The sequence below is a fragment of the Brassica napus genome, chromosome C3 (assembly GCF_020379485.1).
Source record: "Brassica napus cultivar Da-Ae chromosome C3, Da-Ae, whole genome shotgun sequence".
NCBI lineage: Eukaryota > Viridiplantae > Streptophyta > Magnoliopsida > Brassicales > Brassicaceae > Brassica > Brassica napus.
Genome location: NC_063446.1, coordinates 27,452,636 through 27,470,924, shown reverse-complemented (window position 1 = coordinate 27,470,924; position 18,289 = coordinate 27,452,636). Strand labels below are relative to the sequence as shown.

The window sequence follows — 18,289 nt, the reverse complement described above, 5'->3', positions numbered from 1 at the left end:
GTTTGTCAAAAAGATTGGCATAAAGGATGTGACAACTCAAGTGTGTATATCCATGACTCAGTACACAAGGGACCATAAGCAAGAAGCGTTAAGTTCGTTCAGTTCAAACAAGGTTGTAGTTAGTTTCAAAGATTGAGTTTCAGCAATCAACAAGTTTCAGGAAGAGTTTTCAAGGCTCGAAGCATACAAGTCTTTTTGAGAGGTGCATAAGCTACTCAGGTGCAAAGTAGTGTTCTTTACAAGGCATTTAAAATTATTGCTCCCAATGCAAGTGAATGCAACCTATATGCTCTAGACTCTCCTAGAAATGCAAATGATGCAAACTAAATGATTTTTTTTATATGCAAATAGGTATGCAATGCATGACTCAATGAAACAACATAAAAGCAAACATGATCAAATACTTGGTACCTCCCCCAAACTTAAATGACACAGTCTCTGTGTTGTCAATAAGATAGAGATACCCAAAAAAAAAGAAAACTAATATGCAAAAACGAAATGGTATATACAAGGGAAAGTAGTGGGTTACCTTTTATGGAGAATTAGTAGGGGAGATGCTCCCTCCTCGTCGTCCTCAGGTGGTAACTCTTCAAGGTGCTCATCAGCAGGAGTGCCCATCTCTTCAATGTAGAAGGCTTGCCCGAACACAGTTCGTTTCTTCATTTTCCCCTTGATGTCAAAGTGGAGAACATGCCCTTTACCCAAAGGAGATCAATCGTGCCCTCTTTCATATTAACAATTGCTCCTACTGTAGCTAAGAATGGCCTTCCAAGAATCAATGGGTCTTGAGCCTCCTCACCCATCTCAAGCAACACAAAATCTGTAGGTATCTCATACCTTCCGATCTTCACAGGGAGGTCCTATAAGATTCCCACATGGTACTTCACTGAACGATCAGCTAACACCAGAGAGAGTCTACACTTCTTGTACTGAGTGAATCCAAGCTTCTTTGCACCAGACAAAGGCATCAAGCTGACACTAGCTCCCAATTCGCAGAGACATTTCTCAAATACCATAGGTCCAAGAGCACAAGGTAGTGTGAAGCATCCTGGATCCTCTAACTTCTCTGGAACATCAAGCCTCTGGATGATGGCACTGCGCTCATGGGTAAGAATCATCATGCCTTCCATCTCCTTCTTCTTTGCAGCTACAACATCGTTCAGGAACCTGTTGTAATGAGGAATCAACATGAAAGCATCGATGATGGGCATTGCAACCTGAGCTTCACTCATTTGCTTCTCAAACAGAGCTTTGTACTTCTCTAGCAGCTGCCTCTTGAATCTACCAGGGAATGGAAGTTTGGGTTCATAGGGAGGAGGAACAAAAGAATTCTCACTTGCTGGAGCAACAACTTCACCATCTTTCACTGTTTTCTTCTCTTCCCCAACATTTTCTTTACCTTTGGCTTCCACAATCTTCTCCAAGATTTCATCATTGATTTTCTCATCAACAATCACCACTTCATCATCTAAGTTGATGGCCACCTCCTCACCTAGTTTCTCAGCATCCATGGTGAGGGTTGTAGGAGGTAACTGCTTACCACTCCTAAGGGTGATAGCTTTGGCCTCCTTGGGGTTTTGGTCAGATTTTCCAGGTAGAGATCCTTGCTGGCGATTCTGGTGAGTGTTCATGGAAGCAAACTGATTCTCTAAATTCCTGACTGTAGAAGCAAGATGTGAGAATTTGTTGTTGAGCTCATTGTAGCTCCCATCAATCTTGGAATGAAGGTTCTTCAACTCATAACCAACATGCTTCTCACTTCTAGTCTGAGACTCCAAGATTTGTTTCAGCAAGGTATCAGTGCTGCTCTCTTGAGGAGCAGAGGAACCAGACGAGGGGTTTTGCTGAGGCTGATAGCTGCCTTGCTGGTTGTTTCGAGGCGGATAACCACTCTGTTGGTTGTTGGGATAGGATTTCTGTTGGTAGTTGTTGTACTGAAAGTTGGGCTCTTTTTTGTACCAGCTACCATTGTTGTTGATGAAACACAGCTCTTCCTGACCTTCCAAACCCTCAACCTCATGGACAACAGGTGGTGTCTCTTGGCTTGGGTTACAAACAAAGTGCAGCTGTTCTTGGGTGGCTTTATCAGCAATGAGGATGTCTATCTTATCCTGTAGAGCTTTCAACTCCTTCCTCGTCTGCTTATCATCTGTTCGACTGCCACTGTCGTGGTCTCCGCTGTAGACTGCATCACTCTTTACCATGTTGTCAACCAGCTCCTCTGCATCTTCCCCAGTTCTCCCCAAGAAGAACCCATTGCTAGCTGTATCCAGTCTGGCCCTGTACTTAGGAAGAGCACCACAGTAGAATGTGCTCAGCAAGCCTCCTTAGAGAAACCATGGTGTGGGCATTGAGCTTGGTAGCCCTTGAATCTCTCCCAGGCTTCACTGAAGCCTTCCAAGTTCTTCTGTTGAAAGCTGGAAATCTCATTTCTTAGCTTAGCAGTTCTTGAAGTAGAGAAAAACTTCTCCAAGAATGCTTTCTTGCAGTCATCCCAAGTGGTGATAGAGTCGCTGGGTAGAGACTTCTCCCACCGACGCGCCTTATCCCCCAAAGAGAAAGGGAATAACTTCAGCTTTAAGGCATCCTCTGACACACCATTGGTTTTTGACAACCCACAGTAGCTGTCGAACCTGTCCAAGTGATCGAATGGGTCCTCTAAAGCCAAGCCATGATATTTGTTGTTCTCGATCACGTTGAGGAGTCCTGACTTGACCTCAAAGTTGTTGGCTGCCACAGCCGGTGCTCGGATTCCCAGTCTGTGACCATGAATGTTGGGCCGGTCATAAGTACCAATGGGTCGAGCTGCCCGCAGTTGGTGTTCTGCCTCTTGCGGTGGATCTGCCATATCAATATCCAATCGCTGCAAGTGGGCTTGTTGTTCTTCTTCTCTTCTAGCTCTAACACACTCCCTCTCTAAAACTCTGAAGTCTGCTACTATTGGAACTAGGTTTGATGGACCCCTGCTCCTCAAGTTCATACACCTGAAAGTTAAAGGTAGGTGAAGAAGAAGAATCAGTAACAAAAGAAAATAAAAATGACTTAGTCTCAAGTAAGTGACTAAATCTCAATGTTCAAATCTACTCAGAATTTGGCAATGGCGCCAATTTGATGTTAGAAGTTTTCAAGGCTCCTAAGACAAATGTTGTAGTATAAATGATTGTCGAACCAGTTCTGAGGGATATCAAAGCACCGAGAATGCAAGTACTTACTTAATCTAAGTGCAACCGATGATTTAAAGGGGTTTTAAACTACTACTAATACTAGAAAGCAATTACAGAATGATACTTTCTTGACTAAGGGAAAAGAGAACTCATGGGCATAGGGATTAGACCTTGGGTGATCAAGTATCGAACTAAGGATGACAAATGATCAATCAAACTATCGACCTTAAGCCTAGACACAATTCTAAGCAAGCTCTATGTCTAGATGAATGCTCATTTGCTAACATATCTCAAACATCAAATGTCTTTGGTTGAATAATATGAAGGAAATCATTACTAACAAGTCTATTAGTTATCTAAGCACCTTTAACAACAAATGTCTTTGGCAAAGTATACTAAAATCCTAGGAGAGTTGTCTCAGGCATTTCATCAAACACCTTTTGGGTGGGAAATGCCTATTGATCAACTTTTGAGTGGCCAACTCAGAAGATGCATTATGAATACTCTACTAGCAAGGAACAAGAATGATCTACACTAAAACATCCTAGAACTAACCTAATCACCCTTAATCTCCCTAACCCATGAATTCAAAAAGTGATTACTCACTAATCTCTATGATTCCTCTTAAACCCATATTGGATGTCAGATTAATCATGTAGAGAAATAGACAAGAAATCAACAAGAACACAAGATCAAAGCAATGAAATCTGAATCAAAAGAAGTTTTACTAGTCTTTCTTCTCCAAAAAAAGAGATCTGGTCTCTGGTGGCTACAAAAGGTACTTAAAACATAGGTTTTGAAAAGTAAAAACGTGCATAATGAAATGACCAAAAGGCCCTTAGAAAACATGAGTTCGACAGGCAAATAGACGCGGAGCGACCTCGGAGCGTCGCTCTGGCAAGTCGCTCCTTTGGGAGCGACCTCAGTGGGTCGCTTTGAGAGGTCGTTCCGGGCTTCGTAGTCGCGAGCGACCTCAGAGCGTCGCTCTGGCAAGTCGCGAGCGACCTCAGAGCGTCGCTCTGGCAAGTCGCTCCGGCCTTTGGGAGCGACCTCAGTGGGTCGCTCTGAGAGGTCGCTCCGGGCTTCGTAAACGCGAGCGACCTCGGAGGGTCGCTCTGGCAAGTCGCTCTGAGAGGGGTGTCTCACGATAGAAACGCGAGCGACCTCTCCATGTCGCTCTGGCCAGGTCGCTCCGGGATGTGTGTCACAGCGACTTCACGGCGTCGCTCCGGTGAGGTCGCTCTGGTGCGCTGCTCGTCCGTTGATCGCTTTAAACACTTCTTTTGAGATCCAAATGCACCCAAATGCCTCCAAGAACTCCATGTGGCACTCCAACACCTGATAAAGACTCATGTATGCAAAATGCAACCTAAACATGGCTAAATCCTAGTCTATATGATCAAAATGCACATGGTGAGTGGATAAGACAATGGAAATATGCTATATATCAGTTCTCATCTCCACTTTTGAAATCTCTGCCACACTACTGAAAAACCCTAAGAAGTTATCCCCAAAATATTTTTTTGACCCTCATTTTATTTGTAGTTTTAATAGATTTAGCTTTGCGTTTGTATCAGATAGGGTTAGGATTATGGGTAATCGTAACCAAACGCCATTTGGGAGAATTAAACACCATTTCATGTTTTCAATTTCAATTGTGGAATTAGTTAGAAACTTAGAATCAAATAATTTAAGTGGGTTTTCGATGAGTACAATAGTTTGGGGGAATGAGTGTTGATTTATTTAGTAGAGGGGGTTTTAGATAGTTAACCCAATCCCATTTAATGTTTAGAGTTGTGTATTTTCAACAAAAACTGAAATTAGCTTTATTTTTTCAACATGTAACTATTGGATGTTTTTTTAAAAAGTAGTTATATAGTATATTAATAAGTGTTTTCTACAATTAATAATTTTAAGAGTTTTGTTTTCTTATTATAAAAATTGTGTCTTTTCATAAAAAAAACTGTGGTTGATTTTGTTTTTCCAACATTCAACTCTTGGAAATGTTTTTTAAATAATTAAAATATCACAATAAATGTTTTTTTTTGCAATTATTTTCAACATGCAAGTATTGAATTTTTTTAAAATTAGTTATAACATTTTAACAAGTGAATTCTTTTAAAAAGCAATTATAATATATTAATAAGAGTCTTTTTACAATTAATAATTTTAAAAGTTGTGCTTTTATTATAAAAATTGTGTCTTTTCATAAAAATAGTTATTAGTTTTGTTTTTCCAACATGCAACTATTGGAAAAGTTTTTTAAAATAGTTAAAATATCACAATAAGTGTATTTTTGTATTTATTCAACATCCAAGTATTGATATTTTTAAAATTATTTATAACATCTTAACAAGCGAATTCTTTTAAAAAAGTAGTTATAATCTCTTAATAAGTGTCTTTTTACAATTAATAATTTTAAGAGTTGTGTCTACTCATTATAAATATTGTGTATATTCATTAAAAATTGTGATTACTTTTGTTTTCCCACCATGCAACTATTGGAAAACGTTTTGTTTTAAGTAGTTCAAATATCACAATAAATGTTTTTTGCACTTTTTCAACATGCAAGTATTTGAAATTTTTAATTAGTTATAACATCTGAACAAGTGAATTCTGTTAAAAAGTAATTATAATATTTTATTTAGTGTCTTTTTACAATTAATAATTTGGAGAGTTCTGTGTCTTCATAAAAATTATGTCTTCTCATAAAAAAACTGTGATTAATTTTGTTTTTCCAACATGCAACTATTGAAAAAGTTTTTCTAAAATAGTTAAAATATCACAATAAATCTCTTTTTGCATTTTTTCAACATGCAAGTATTGGAATTTTTCAGTTAGTTATGACATCTTAACAAGTAAATTCTTTAAAAAAAAAATTATAATATCTTAATGAGTGTATTTTTTACAATTATTAGTTTAAGACTTATGTCTTCTCATCATAAGAGTTGTGTCTTTTTATAAAAACTAAGATTAATTTTGTTTTCCAAACATGCAACTATTGGAAAAAAATATTTTAAAATAGTTCTAAGAGTTATGTCTTCTTATTATAAAAGATAAGTGTTGTGTCTTCTTATTATAAAAGATAAAAAAAATTAAAATATTGTTAGATATCTCAATAAGTGTCTATTCTATAATTATGTGTTTTTCATATGAATAGAGAGTCACTTTTAATGATGTGTCTATTCATAATATATTGTAAATGTATTATCTTAAATTAATTATCTCAAATCTAAAAGTTGTGGCTTTTCACATAGATCTTTAAAAATCTATAAATAGTCTATATCAAAAATTTCCTCATTGTATTTTTTCACAAATTCATTAAATAATGATGAAAAAACTGTGTATGTTACCTGCTTATAAATTCTTAAAAAACATTCAAATGAAACGTTGTCAACAAAAAAAAAATAGGAAAAGTCATCGAGTTTGGGTAGCAAAAAATATTAAATGAAATAATGAACTTATAGTCTTAATTTTCTTTTACTAAATGAAAATTAAGGTACGTTTGACAAAAAAATGAAAAGTACGTTTTTTTCTTTTTTTGCAAAACTGCATTTCTTATTATATATGTTCCACTGACACATGATTCATGTCTTATATTTTCATACTTTTAGATTATATTAAAAAATTTGATCATGACAATGTTGTTATAAATTTATAAATATCTTAAATATTCTAATAATTCGGTTTGTTGTGTAATTTAATTATTATTATTATTATAATATTATATATTTTACAAAATTATCTATATGTTTTCAATTATATTGCATGGTTTTTAATTTCATGCTTCGGTGTGGACATTTTTGTCTTATTCGGTTTTAAGAAAAAATTCTAGGTCCTATTTAGATAATTTTATTTATTAACAGATTAATATTAAGAAAACTTAAACCATGAACAAATATTTTTTATATATGTACTATTTATTAATTGACTATCTAATTACACATAAATGGGAATGGTTGTTGAAGATTTAAGTCATTCTTTGAAACCGTTTAAATTAATTATTGCAGTTATTTAAACGAACAATTGCAACTAACTAAATGAAACATTACATTTGTTGTTGATTTTAACTTTTGGTGATGGACCATTGCAATATTTGGTAATGAACCATTGTAATTGTTGGTAATTGTAGCATCTGGTGGTTATAGCATTTGGTGATTGTAGTATTCGGGGATGAGCTATTTTAAATTTTTGTGTTTTCTATTGCAACCACTAACTAGCCATTGCAATATTTGGTTATCAACCATTGTAACCCTTAAACTTCTATATAAAATAATAATAATAATAATAATCGCAACTAAAATAAAAATTTACAACAATCACACAGTAAATTAGGAAAAAGAGAGATTCATTTTTAAATTGTTCATTAAGGATCTTGGAAAAAAACATATAAACTCGGAAAACTTTATTAGTTTGAAGAGATTGTCAAAATATTTAAGGATGTGTCTTCTCATTCTAAAAATTGCTTAATTAGATTTTTCAAAAAATACTTTTTCATTTATTTTATATCTATTTATCTACATTTAAATAATCTTTAAAATTATAAAAAAATAATCTGGTAGTTATATTTTCTGAGTAACTTAATTACATTGATAATATTATCTATTTACAAAATTAATATATTTAATACTTGTATCTTCTGAATTTCACACTATTTTTCTTTGGTCGGTTAGCCCCAAATTTTCAGTTAAGCACAAAACTACTAATGCAAAATACATGTATTATCAATAGTTAAATATAACTGAATGCAAGATATTTTTTTTAATTGAAAATAGAGCTTATTTGTTTTTATAAAATGAGTTCCGTGTGATATCGTACGGTTTCTTACCTAGTAAAGATAGGGGCAAACACCGAGCTTAAACAACTAATGACGTAAAGAAGTCCTCTGAACTCAACGACCATCAAACTAAAAAGTGAGACGAAGCCTTGGGAATTAAGACCACAAACAGTGATATGCATCCCGAAATTGAAACAGCAGCAAGTGCACAATTAAATAGCCTTTGATTAGAACTTCAAGGTTTGAAGTATCTCTAACACCAAAACCACGTAAAGTAGTTGACGAAATTGGGAGAGAAACAAGCTCCATAGAGAAGCAACCTGGATAATAGACGTCTCATAAGACCCGATCCACGGGATGAATGGAAACGTCTACCAAACTTAATAAAATACTCTCACATATGGAACAAGTAAGAGTGATTTTTTGGCAAAATCAACATCTCTGAAAAATCTTTAGTTCTGTTTTCATTATTATGTACCATCGATATCAAGTCTTCTACATGAAGACTATGTAAACACAATATTATGATCAATAAAGTATGATGTTATATAAAAAAGAGTTATTTTATTGGCAAAAACAACATCTCTGAACAATCTTTCGTTCTGTTTTCATTATTATGTACCATCAATGATAACAAGTCTTCTACATGAAGACTATGTAAACACAATATTATGATCAATAAAGTATGATATATAAAAAAGAGTTATTTTTTGAGTAATTGCATCCGATATCAACGTTCAGAAGATTATTTAGGGAATTGGCATAGTGGCTTTTCGTGACTGTTAACCTGGTGCATATGCCCAAAAATACCCCTATATACTATATCTGACAACCCTATTGCGTACAGCTAACCTAGTCTATAGGTCCTAGTAGAAGTAGCAATAAAAGCACATAAGAGTCACTTTCACGTCAACCTCGTGTACTTCACGCAGCTGAAGATAAGAATCAGTCGGCAATAGGTGAAATTAAATTGATCATAAATATTTCTCAGCTTGTTTAACTACTGAACTTTCTCTTTCATCCGGTTATTTAAGCGTATATGAAGAGACGACATTGCAGCCGAGAAGAAATAAAACCAAGAACAATAAATACATCCAAGACGCAAACGAGAAAATATGGTTTCTGTCAGGCTAGTTGATTGTTCTGATCCACCGGAAGAACAACCTGTCAGACCGATCCCTGAGATGATGTTTGCAGTTGGAGAAGAACCAGTCGGCGTGCGTGTTCTCACCTATCTCTCATCCGGAGCCATCAACCGCATCTTTAATGCGTTAGAAGAGGAGGAAGTACAGAAATCAAGGCTTTGACGACCGCTCTACGTCGAGCTAATGCTCAGATTGCTGCATTTGAGGTTTCTCGGTCTTCTGGGTCAATAAATGAAAGTTTGAAGGCAATTGAAGATCACATTTCAGCACATATAAATGAGACCCAGAAGGTGGTCCGTAACCTTGTTCTTTATTCCGGTGGTGGGTTTGCAATAGCTAGTGCCGTAATCATCTTTTACATGAAAAAGTAGATGTTTTCCAAACCCTTGTTGTGCACTCATGTTTCTTATCTGTTGTCTTAATATTAACTATTAATGTTCACCTCTTTCCGTTAATCTTTTGTTTTTTTGTGTTACGTTCTTGTATTACTACCTATCCTTGTTAAAAATTTTCAGCTATGATCCTTTGTAATATATCAATGGTTATGTTAAGTTTCTGTAATACGAGGTCATTACAAATAAATCTTACGTTACTTAAATAATTGTGACTCTATTTGACAGTGTTACGTATTATCCTAACAATTTTTGTTTCTATAATGTGGGAACGATAAAACAAGTACAAATAAGGATTATGACTTTTTCAATTGATGTCTATGAAAGTGTACAAGGAATATATCAAGAGAAAAATGTATACTACTTATCTTTCTTACATGTTCCTCACGCGCCTTCACTCGTGTTTCACTTTTACTACAAGTGGGAACAAATGAAGACAAAACCGTCTCATTCCTCTGACATGTCTGACACGCTCTTTTGTGATGCATCTACATAGAGGACAAAGCGGTAAGTTCACATTGACGGCTATATCCGCGTACCTAATTAAAAAGTTGTGTGTATAGTTACTTCAATATCTTTTGTTTCTTGTATTTTCAGCCAAATACCTCTTATTTTTTTGGCATGCATATATCCTGAACAACAAATATATCAAAATTGTTAAGAAAATAAAAAGCCAGTTCTTTTTTTTTTAAGAATCCCATTAATCTCTGAAATGGGCTGAACTTAGGCTACCATTACAAAATCACATTGTTTTAGGGTATGATGGTCTTGACTAATTTCTTCTGTGAAATCTTATTTCTCTTGCATATATAGCAAGCTCTTTTTATAAATATCACATGGGGTGGTAAAATTATATCTTGTTAAGGATAAGATGAGCACCGAATTGTGGGTGCATGGTGATGACTGTGTAAGGAGCATGAACATAGGAAGGAGAAAGCTCAAAGGAGAATTTCTTTAGAATCAAAGCCAGAGCCATCTTTATCTCCATCAGAGCAAAATTCTGGCCAATGCAGATCCTTGGTCCCCACGCAAAGGGAAAAAAAGAGACTTGCCCCTTTGTTGCCTTTGAGACACCCTCTTTGAACCTCTCTGGTTTGAACTCGGCTGCATCATTGCCCCATAGCTCTGTGTCACGATGGACTAGCAGAATAGGTAGATTGATCTGAACGCCCCCTGGCAGTGTCAGCCTGTCAGGTCGCCTAGCTTCATCTCTTTGTGAATGGCTCGGGTCAGCTGCACTGCTGGAGGATATAGCCTTAGGACCTCATATAGTATCATCGTCATCTGTTGAAATCATTCAGAAAAATTATCATAACACAACAAACCTACTGAAGTCACTTAAAGTTTTTTTTACTTACAACTTTAAGCTGGTTCAAGCCTTCTGTACTGGGTTCTTTATCGCCAAAAACTTGCCTCACTTCTTCCCGTGCGCGAGCTTACCAGTCTTGGTGTCGGCTTAACATAATCATTATCCAGACCAGAAGTACTGAAGTTGTCTCTTGTCCGGCGAAATAGAACAACTTACACTCCTCCTTTACATCTTCAATGCTCATTTCATTTCCTTTAGCTTGCCCTGAATTTGATTCCAGAAGTATACCTAGCAAATCGTCGCTTGGTGCTTCTCCAGCTTCTCTAGCCCTTAACCTTTTGTTAATGATCCCTCTCAGTATAACTCGGATTTCTCTGGATGCTGCTTTAATCCTTCTATTGTCCTTTGTTGGGAGATAACTATGCAAAAAAAAAAGGCAAAACAAAACAAAAGAGAATTTGACACATAACTCCCATCTCCAATGTATAAGAAACAGATAAGTTGAGGTTATTTTTTTTACATATATCCAGGGATGTAAGATTTCACGAAAGTTTGTATGATGAGTTGTGCAAGTTCTGCTTGGAGCTCGAAAATCCTCTGCCCTTCTTTGTAGCTGCTACCAAAAGCAGTACGAGAGATCACATCAGCATTCATGTTCACAATCCCTGGCCACACGTCCACCTCACATGAGGACCCTTTATCCGTGACTAACTTTTCCCATTTGCCAACGACCTCGCTGCAGCTTTGGTGGAATGCAGGTACCATATTCTGCACATAGAATCACAAAGTCACAATTTGGGCAGAACCAAATGAACATAACACACATACATGAAGCACTCTGAAGTTGATTCTAGGTTATGATTTAAGAAGTCTAAACCTTGATCTTCTCAAGGTGGAATGCCGGGTTGATGATTCTCCGGTGTTTCGCCCATTTCTCACCATCATAACTAGTGAGTCCCTTGGCTATCACGTTGTCCAAAGGGGCCGTATGTGGCTTCTGGAAGTCATAAACTTTGTTGAACACTTCCTTGATTTGCTCAGGATCCATTATAGTGATTGTTGGTGTAGTTCCAAGCCATGTAAAAAACGTCCTTCCTGTTTCAAGAACATACAATAGTTCAGACTACTAGTAATGAGTCTAACTCACAATCAAAATCTAGATAAGAGTGGACAATTGACACATCATTTATATATATTGCATAAGACCCTGGTCTAATGGAACCAACACAAATTCATCATCTCGAAAATACCACAACAAGATAAAAAGATGTACCACGTATACATGCTACATAAAGTAAGAAAATGTTTGGTTGGAAATCATCCGAACCATAAACTTTAATACCATGTTAGTAATGTCTAACACACCAAAAAACTACCTAAGTGTGATGATTACCACATTACTTATATATTTTTTCCAAATGATGTGGGACATAAATAGGGACTAGATTTTGATGAAAGCACGGATTTTATTTTTAGATAAAAATGTTAGTTGGTATTAAATACTTTTAAATTTTGATCTACATATTTATGTTATAAAATAATTATATATGCGTCCTTAGTTTAATTCATTGTTTTCATATATGACACAGATCCGTGTTTGAACAGGTAACATGGTGAGCCGTATATTATCCGGTTTAAATTTAATAAAAATCTTTAGTTAAAAACTTGATAAACCCCGGTAAAAATCTAAAAATAAATCGCAATTAATTCGTAACCCGACGCTGGTTGACCAACAAAAGACCCAAAAAATATCTGATAAATATAAAATTTATAAAGTAACATACAAAGCTTTATTAACATGTGTGGAAAATATCAATACTATTGAAATTAATGTAGTACAGTGAAACATATATCACCGTCGACTAATATAGAGTCTTTAAATAACATATAAGCGTTTATTAACGTATGAAAGCATTGATATTATTTAAAAATTATAGTATAAACTCATTTAGTTACTTACCATGAATAATAATAATTTCATTTAATCACTTACTATTAATAATAAAGCGAAACTGTAGGGTGATTTTGTTATAGATATTAATGTGTTAGACTAAAGAATAAGTAATTGACATATTAATTATATAGTATACTTTTTAAAAATATTTCACCTAGAACCAAATTGGGTTTAGCTTTGTGATTTTGTTTTAATAGTATTGATGATATTTTTTTGATCGGGTACTCAACAACGAAAAGGCTATACAACATTTAACATACCGTGAGTCTTGAGCATTTCGAAGGGAAAAGGCACGACACGTGGTGAGATATCATCCGTTAGTTTGATGGGTTTGGATCTTGCATCCATCGTCATACTAGAGTTTCTCTTTAAATCGCCGACGAAAGGCGTGTAAGGAGTACCGGAGAGACCTTGTCTTCTCAAGTAACTCTCAAGCATCTTTGGTCTAAACCATACCAACTTTAAAGTTCTCCATGTCCACCACGACACAACAACTATAGCTACTGAAACTGTTACTAACGCAACTGAAATCTCCATTTTCTCTAGCTCCAAGGGAAAGGAGAGATTGTGATGAATTTTATAAGATTATTTTCACTTTTATATTTACTTTTATATTCTAAAATAAAGAAACTTTATTATAAAAGTGGATTTGCTCTAATTTATGTTTCTATAATAAAATCCCTTTATTTTTAAGACCAAATATTAAAAAAATACAATTTTCATCACTAAATATAGTTTCAAAAATAATATTATTCTACATTTTTATCTACAATAATTAATAGGGAGACTCTATTATATTGACATAAACTGGAGCAAACCCATCTCTGGACGCTGCCTTCATTTTTTTTTTTTGTTGGGAGATAATTACACAACAAAAAGAACAAACAAAAGAGAATCATCAACCCTCATTCCCCCTTGAGAAGATCAAGGTATAGCATTGTTTATTTATTTAATTTAATATTAAACAATGCTTTACATTTATATATAAAATATGAATAATTATTTATTATGTATATAAATCAAAGTTAAATTAGTATTAATTTATAATATTTTTTAATAATAAATTACAAAAGCACCAAGACTTTGAGTTTTACTATGATCTGGACTTATTTCATCAGTGTATTACAAGTTTCTTTGACAACAACACAACCAAAGGGGTTTATCCGTTACAGAACTATATCTTGTGTAGGATAAGATGAGCACCGAACTGTGGGTGCAATGTGATGACTATGTAAGGCGCATAAGCATAGGAAGGAGAGAGCTCAAAGGAGAATCGCTGTAGAATCAAAGCGAGAGCCATCTTTGCCTCCATCATAGCAAAATTCTGGCCAATGCAGATCCTTGGCCCCCACGCAAAGGGAAAGAAAGAGACTTGTCCCATTGTTGCCTTTGAGACACCGTCTTTGAACCTCTTGGGCTTGAACTCGGCTGCATCGCTGCCCCATAGCTGTGTGTCACGATGGACTAATAGAGTAGGTAGACTGATCTGAACGCCTCCTGGCAGTGTCAGGTCGCCTAGCTTCATCTCTTTGTGAATGGCTCGGGTCATCTGAGGTAGGGGAGGATAAAGCCTAAGGACCTCATATAGTATCATGGTCATCTGTTGAAAGCATTCAGCAAAATCATCATAACACAAGAAACGTATTCAAGTCACTTAATATTTTTATTAATTTAGTTTTACTGACCACTTTGAGCTGGTTCAAGCCTTCTGTATCTGGTTCTTTATCGCCAAAAACTTGCTTCACTTCTTCTCGTGCCCTAGCTTGCCAGTCTTGGTGTTGGCTTAACATAACCATTGTCCAGACCAGAAGAACTGACGTTGTCTCTTGTCCAGCGAAATAGAACAACTCACACTCCTCCATCACATCTTCAATGCTCATTTCATTTCCTTTAGCTTGCCCTGAATTTGATTCCAGAAGTATACCTAGCAAATCGCCGCTTGGTGCTTCTCCAGCTTCTCTAGCCCTTAACCTTTTGTTAATGATCCTTCTCAGTATAACTTGGATTTCTCTGGATGCTGCTTTCATCCTTCTATTATTCTTTGTTGGGAGATAACTACACGAAAAAAACAAGGAGAATTTGACACAACATGATTCCCATCTTCAAAATATATAAGCAGACTAGTTGAAGTTTTTTAAATTACATATATCCAGGGATGAAAGCTTTCAGAAAAGATAGTCTGACGAGTTGTGCTAGTTCCCCTTGGAGCTCAAACATTCTCTGCCCTTCTTTGTAGCTGCTGCCAAAAGCAGTACGAGAGATCACATCAGCAGTCATACTCACAAGTCCAGGCCAAACGTCCACCTCACATGAGGACCCTTTATCCGAGACTATCTTGTCCCATTTTCCAACAACCTCGCTGCAGCTTTGGTGGAACACAGGTACCATATTCTGTCCATATATATAAGCACATGTCACAAATTTGGAAGAGCCAAATAAACAGTACATACAAACCTAAAGTCTCTAAGCATGAGTAATACCACAGCTTGCATATGTTTCTATTTCTTCAAATAATACCACAACCGACCAATAGCTATATTCTTATCAGAGGTTTTTTTATTGTTTATTTTATTCTGGTTTGGTTTTTCAGTCCACCTCATGCTCGAATAATATAATTGTGTTTTGATATTAACAAGCACTCTAAAAATGATTCCAGGTTATGATTAAATAACCTGCCTATACCTTGATCTTCTCAAGGTGGAATGCAGGGTTGATGATTCTTCGGTGTTTCGCCCATTTCTCACCATCATAATTAGCAAGTCCGGTGGCTATCACGTTACCCAAAGGGAACGTATGTGGCTTCTGGAAATCATAAACTTTGTTGAACACTTCCTTGATTTGCTCAGGATCCATTATAGTGATTGTTGGTGTAGTTCCAAGCCATGTAAAGAAAGTCCTTCCTGTTTCAGCAACATCACAGATACAAATGTTGAGACCTTTTCTTGATCAGGTACTTAACGACGATGTCAACAAGAAAATTTACCGTGAGTCTTGAGCATTTGTAAGATATAAGGCATGACACGTGTTGAGATATCATCCGTTAGTTTGATCACTACAAGAAAACATCAAGGATTCTGAGGGAAAAAATCGTCGGAATTTCGTCGGAATATCGTTATTCCGACGCAATTCCGACGAAATACGTCGTCGGAAATAATTCCTCGGAATTTCTTTTTTCCTCTGAAATCCCTCGGAATTTTCCGACGGAATTCCGAGGAAATAAATTTCCGAGGAAATTCCGAGGATCCCTTGTTTGTCGGAAAAGTCCTCGGAATATACCGAGGTAGAACTTCGTCGGGATAATTCCTCGGAAGTTCATCGATCGATGCGTGTTTGGACATATATACATCGATCGATAGGAGTATACCAACGGACTTTTTCCTCGGTTTATTCCGAGGAACTGTTCCCTCGGTATATTCCGAGGGATCCGTTCCTCGGAATTTTCCGAGGGAGTTTTCCCTCGGAAAATTCCGAGGGAAATGTCCCTCGCTATATTTTTTTTAAAAAACGGATCGATCGATGCGTTTTTGTTCAAAAACGCATCGATCGATGTAGTGAAAAATATAATTAATTTCCTCGAAATGTAAAAAATATTAATTTTTTTGAAAAAATAAAATTTCTGAAATTTAAATTCGAAAATATGAAATTAAAAGTAAAATTGAAATCATACTAATTAATATTCAAAGTTTCACAAATAAAAATAAAACATTCCGAGATTGGGGAAAAAAAAACTACGGGTCTGGCACGTCCGGGAACACCTCGTTCGGGTACATCCTCTGCATCATCTCCATCATTTGCTGGTTCAGCCTCCTCTGTGCCTCATAGCCCGCCTGTTGAGCCGCCATCTGGGTCTCCAACAAAGATATTCGATCATCTTTGTCCTTCAACTGAGCCGTAAGTACTTCTGGATCAACAAAGGGCGGTGGTGCAGAAGAAGGAGGAACCGACCGGGTGCGACGACCCAAACCGAACAAACGTCCCTTCTTCTTTGGAACCGACTGAATAGAAAAAAGCCAAATTTAGAAATTTAAACCAAGAAATAAATGAATTGAACTTTAAAAAAAAAGAACTTACGGATTCAACGATTTCGTTGATTCGAAACCGGGACAAGTTGGTCGAAGCCGTCGAAGCGTCATCCTCGGTTTGAAGCTGAGACACTTCGTCTACCACCTGAGTTTGGACCAGGTCGACCACGTCCCTCACAAGACCGTCATCAATCTGGCCGGTCTTCTTGTTGGTATACGCCCTCCTCATTAGGGCGAGATCATCGACCGGCTCGCCATCATTTTCTTCCGCCTTGAAAAAAAACATAAAATTAAAGAAACATTAGAAATTAGAAGAAATGCACAATAAATTTAAATTCTGAAACTCAAATAATTGAAGAAAAAGCGGTTGAACTTACCATGCGATCTCCGAGAGTGGCAATAGATTGAGCACCCAAGTTATGCTTGTAGATGCCCTTCCCTTTACGGTCGCTCCTGCGGTTGGTGGAGTTGGTGGAAGAAGTTTCTTTCGTCTCCTCCTTATCCCAATGCGCACACAACTCCTTCCAGACCGTATCGTTCATCGACTTTGGGACCTTTTAATTAAAAAAAAAGAAAAAGTTTAATAAATTAAAAAATAGTTTAATAAATTAAAAAATTGTTTAATAAATTAAATCGAACCTTATTGATTTCCCACTTCTTCTTCCACTCGTGGATCTGCTTCCCATAGTTGTCCATTACTTTATGGACGAAGTGGTGATAGATAAAGAGCGTCTCATCGGAATTCCAGTTGAACTCTTGCTGAAAAAAAAACACAATTAGTAGAAAATTTATATTAAAGATTAAAAATATAAGTAAAAAATTAGAATACTTACCGCAAACTGACGAAACCACAGAACCTGCTTGTCGGTTGGGAAGTGAGTGAAAGTCGGATGTCCACTGTCGAGGGCCGAGTACATCATACGGTTGATCCATGCGCTGATCCCGTTCCCGGATCGGTTGAACCTTATTAAAAGAACAAACGGTTAATAATGAATCCAAATTTAAAGAAAAAAAAATGTTTAATTACCATGTTTGACCCCGTCCATGTGGATACGGAGTGAGATACGGAAGATGGTCACGACCGGGCTGTTGAACCAACTCCGCAACCCTCATCACTCCCGGAGGACCCGGAGGAACAGGAGCGGATGCAGCAGCGGGAGCGAGAGGAGCATGAGCGGGTGCAGCAGAGGGAGATGTATGGTTGGAGCTGTGGGGCGAAGGGGAATCCTGAAAATGGCTGGAATCCCGAGACTGGCTCCCCGTACCACCACGACCACGACGCTGTCGAGGCCGGGTCTGATCATCATGAGACCTGTAAATTAAAAAATATATATTTAATAAATACAGAAATATATAAATTAATTTTTTTATTAAAAAAAAATCCCAAATAATTTAATCACAGAAAAAGATTTATATATATTAAATTTTTTTAATAAATATATAAAAATAGTTCTAATAAACAAAAATAGTTTTAATAAATAAAAATTGTTTAATAATTAAAATGTTTTGTAAAATCCAAAAAATCG

At 36.3% G+C, this 18,289-nt stretch overlaps 2 protein-coding genes, 1 non-coding gene and 1 pseudogene across 3 annotated transcripts; 1 reads left to right on the top strand and 3 right to left on the bottom strand.

The window, feature by feature from the left end:
- The first annotated feature begins 2,333 nt into the window (after positions 1-2,333).
- LOC125584622 lies at positions 2,334-2,440 on the top strand. The gene has a single exon (XR_007321534.1). It is a non-coding gene; the product is annotated as a small nucleolar RNA R71 (small nucleolar RNA).
- A 4,425-nt stretch (positions 2,441-6,865) lies between these two features.
- On the bottom strand, positions 6,866-13,613 carry LOC106439374 (annotated as a pseudogene).
- Positions 13,614-13,754: 141 nt separating this feature from the next.
- Positions 13,755-15,383, bottom strand: LOC125584504 (cytochrome P450 72A15-like). Its single transcript, XM_048753082.1, has 3 exons — positions 14,885-15,383; positions 14,427-14,796; positions 13,755-14,341 (listed from the first exon to the last, which is right to left on the bottom strand). Exons 1-3 carry the CDS (start codon positions 15,187-15,189, stop codon positions 13,916-13,918), a joined length of 1,101 nt encoding a protein of 366 aa, XP_048609039.1. The 5' UTR covers positions 15,190-15,383; the 3' UTR covers positions 13,755-13,915.
- A 423-nt stretch (positions 15,384-15,806) lies between these two features.
- On the bottom strand, positions 15,807-17,876 carry LOC125584503. The gene is made up of 7 exons (XM_048753081.1): positions 17,791-17,876; positions 17,597-17,726; positions 17,403-17,522; positions 17,141-17,317; positions 16,813-17,034; positions 16,474-16,736; positions 15,807-16,197 (listed from the first exon to the last, which is right to left on the bottom strand). The coding sequence occupies exons 1-7, from the start codon at positions 17,874-17,876 to the stop codon at positions 15,807-15,809; spliced, it is 1,389 nt and encodes a 462-aa protein (XP_048609038.1).
- Between the last annotated feature and the right edge of the window lie 413 nt (positions 17,877-18,289).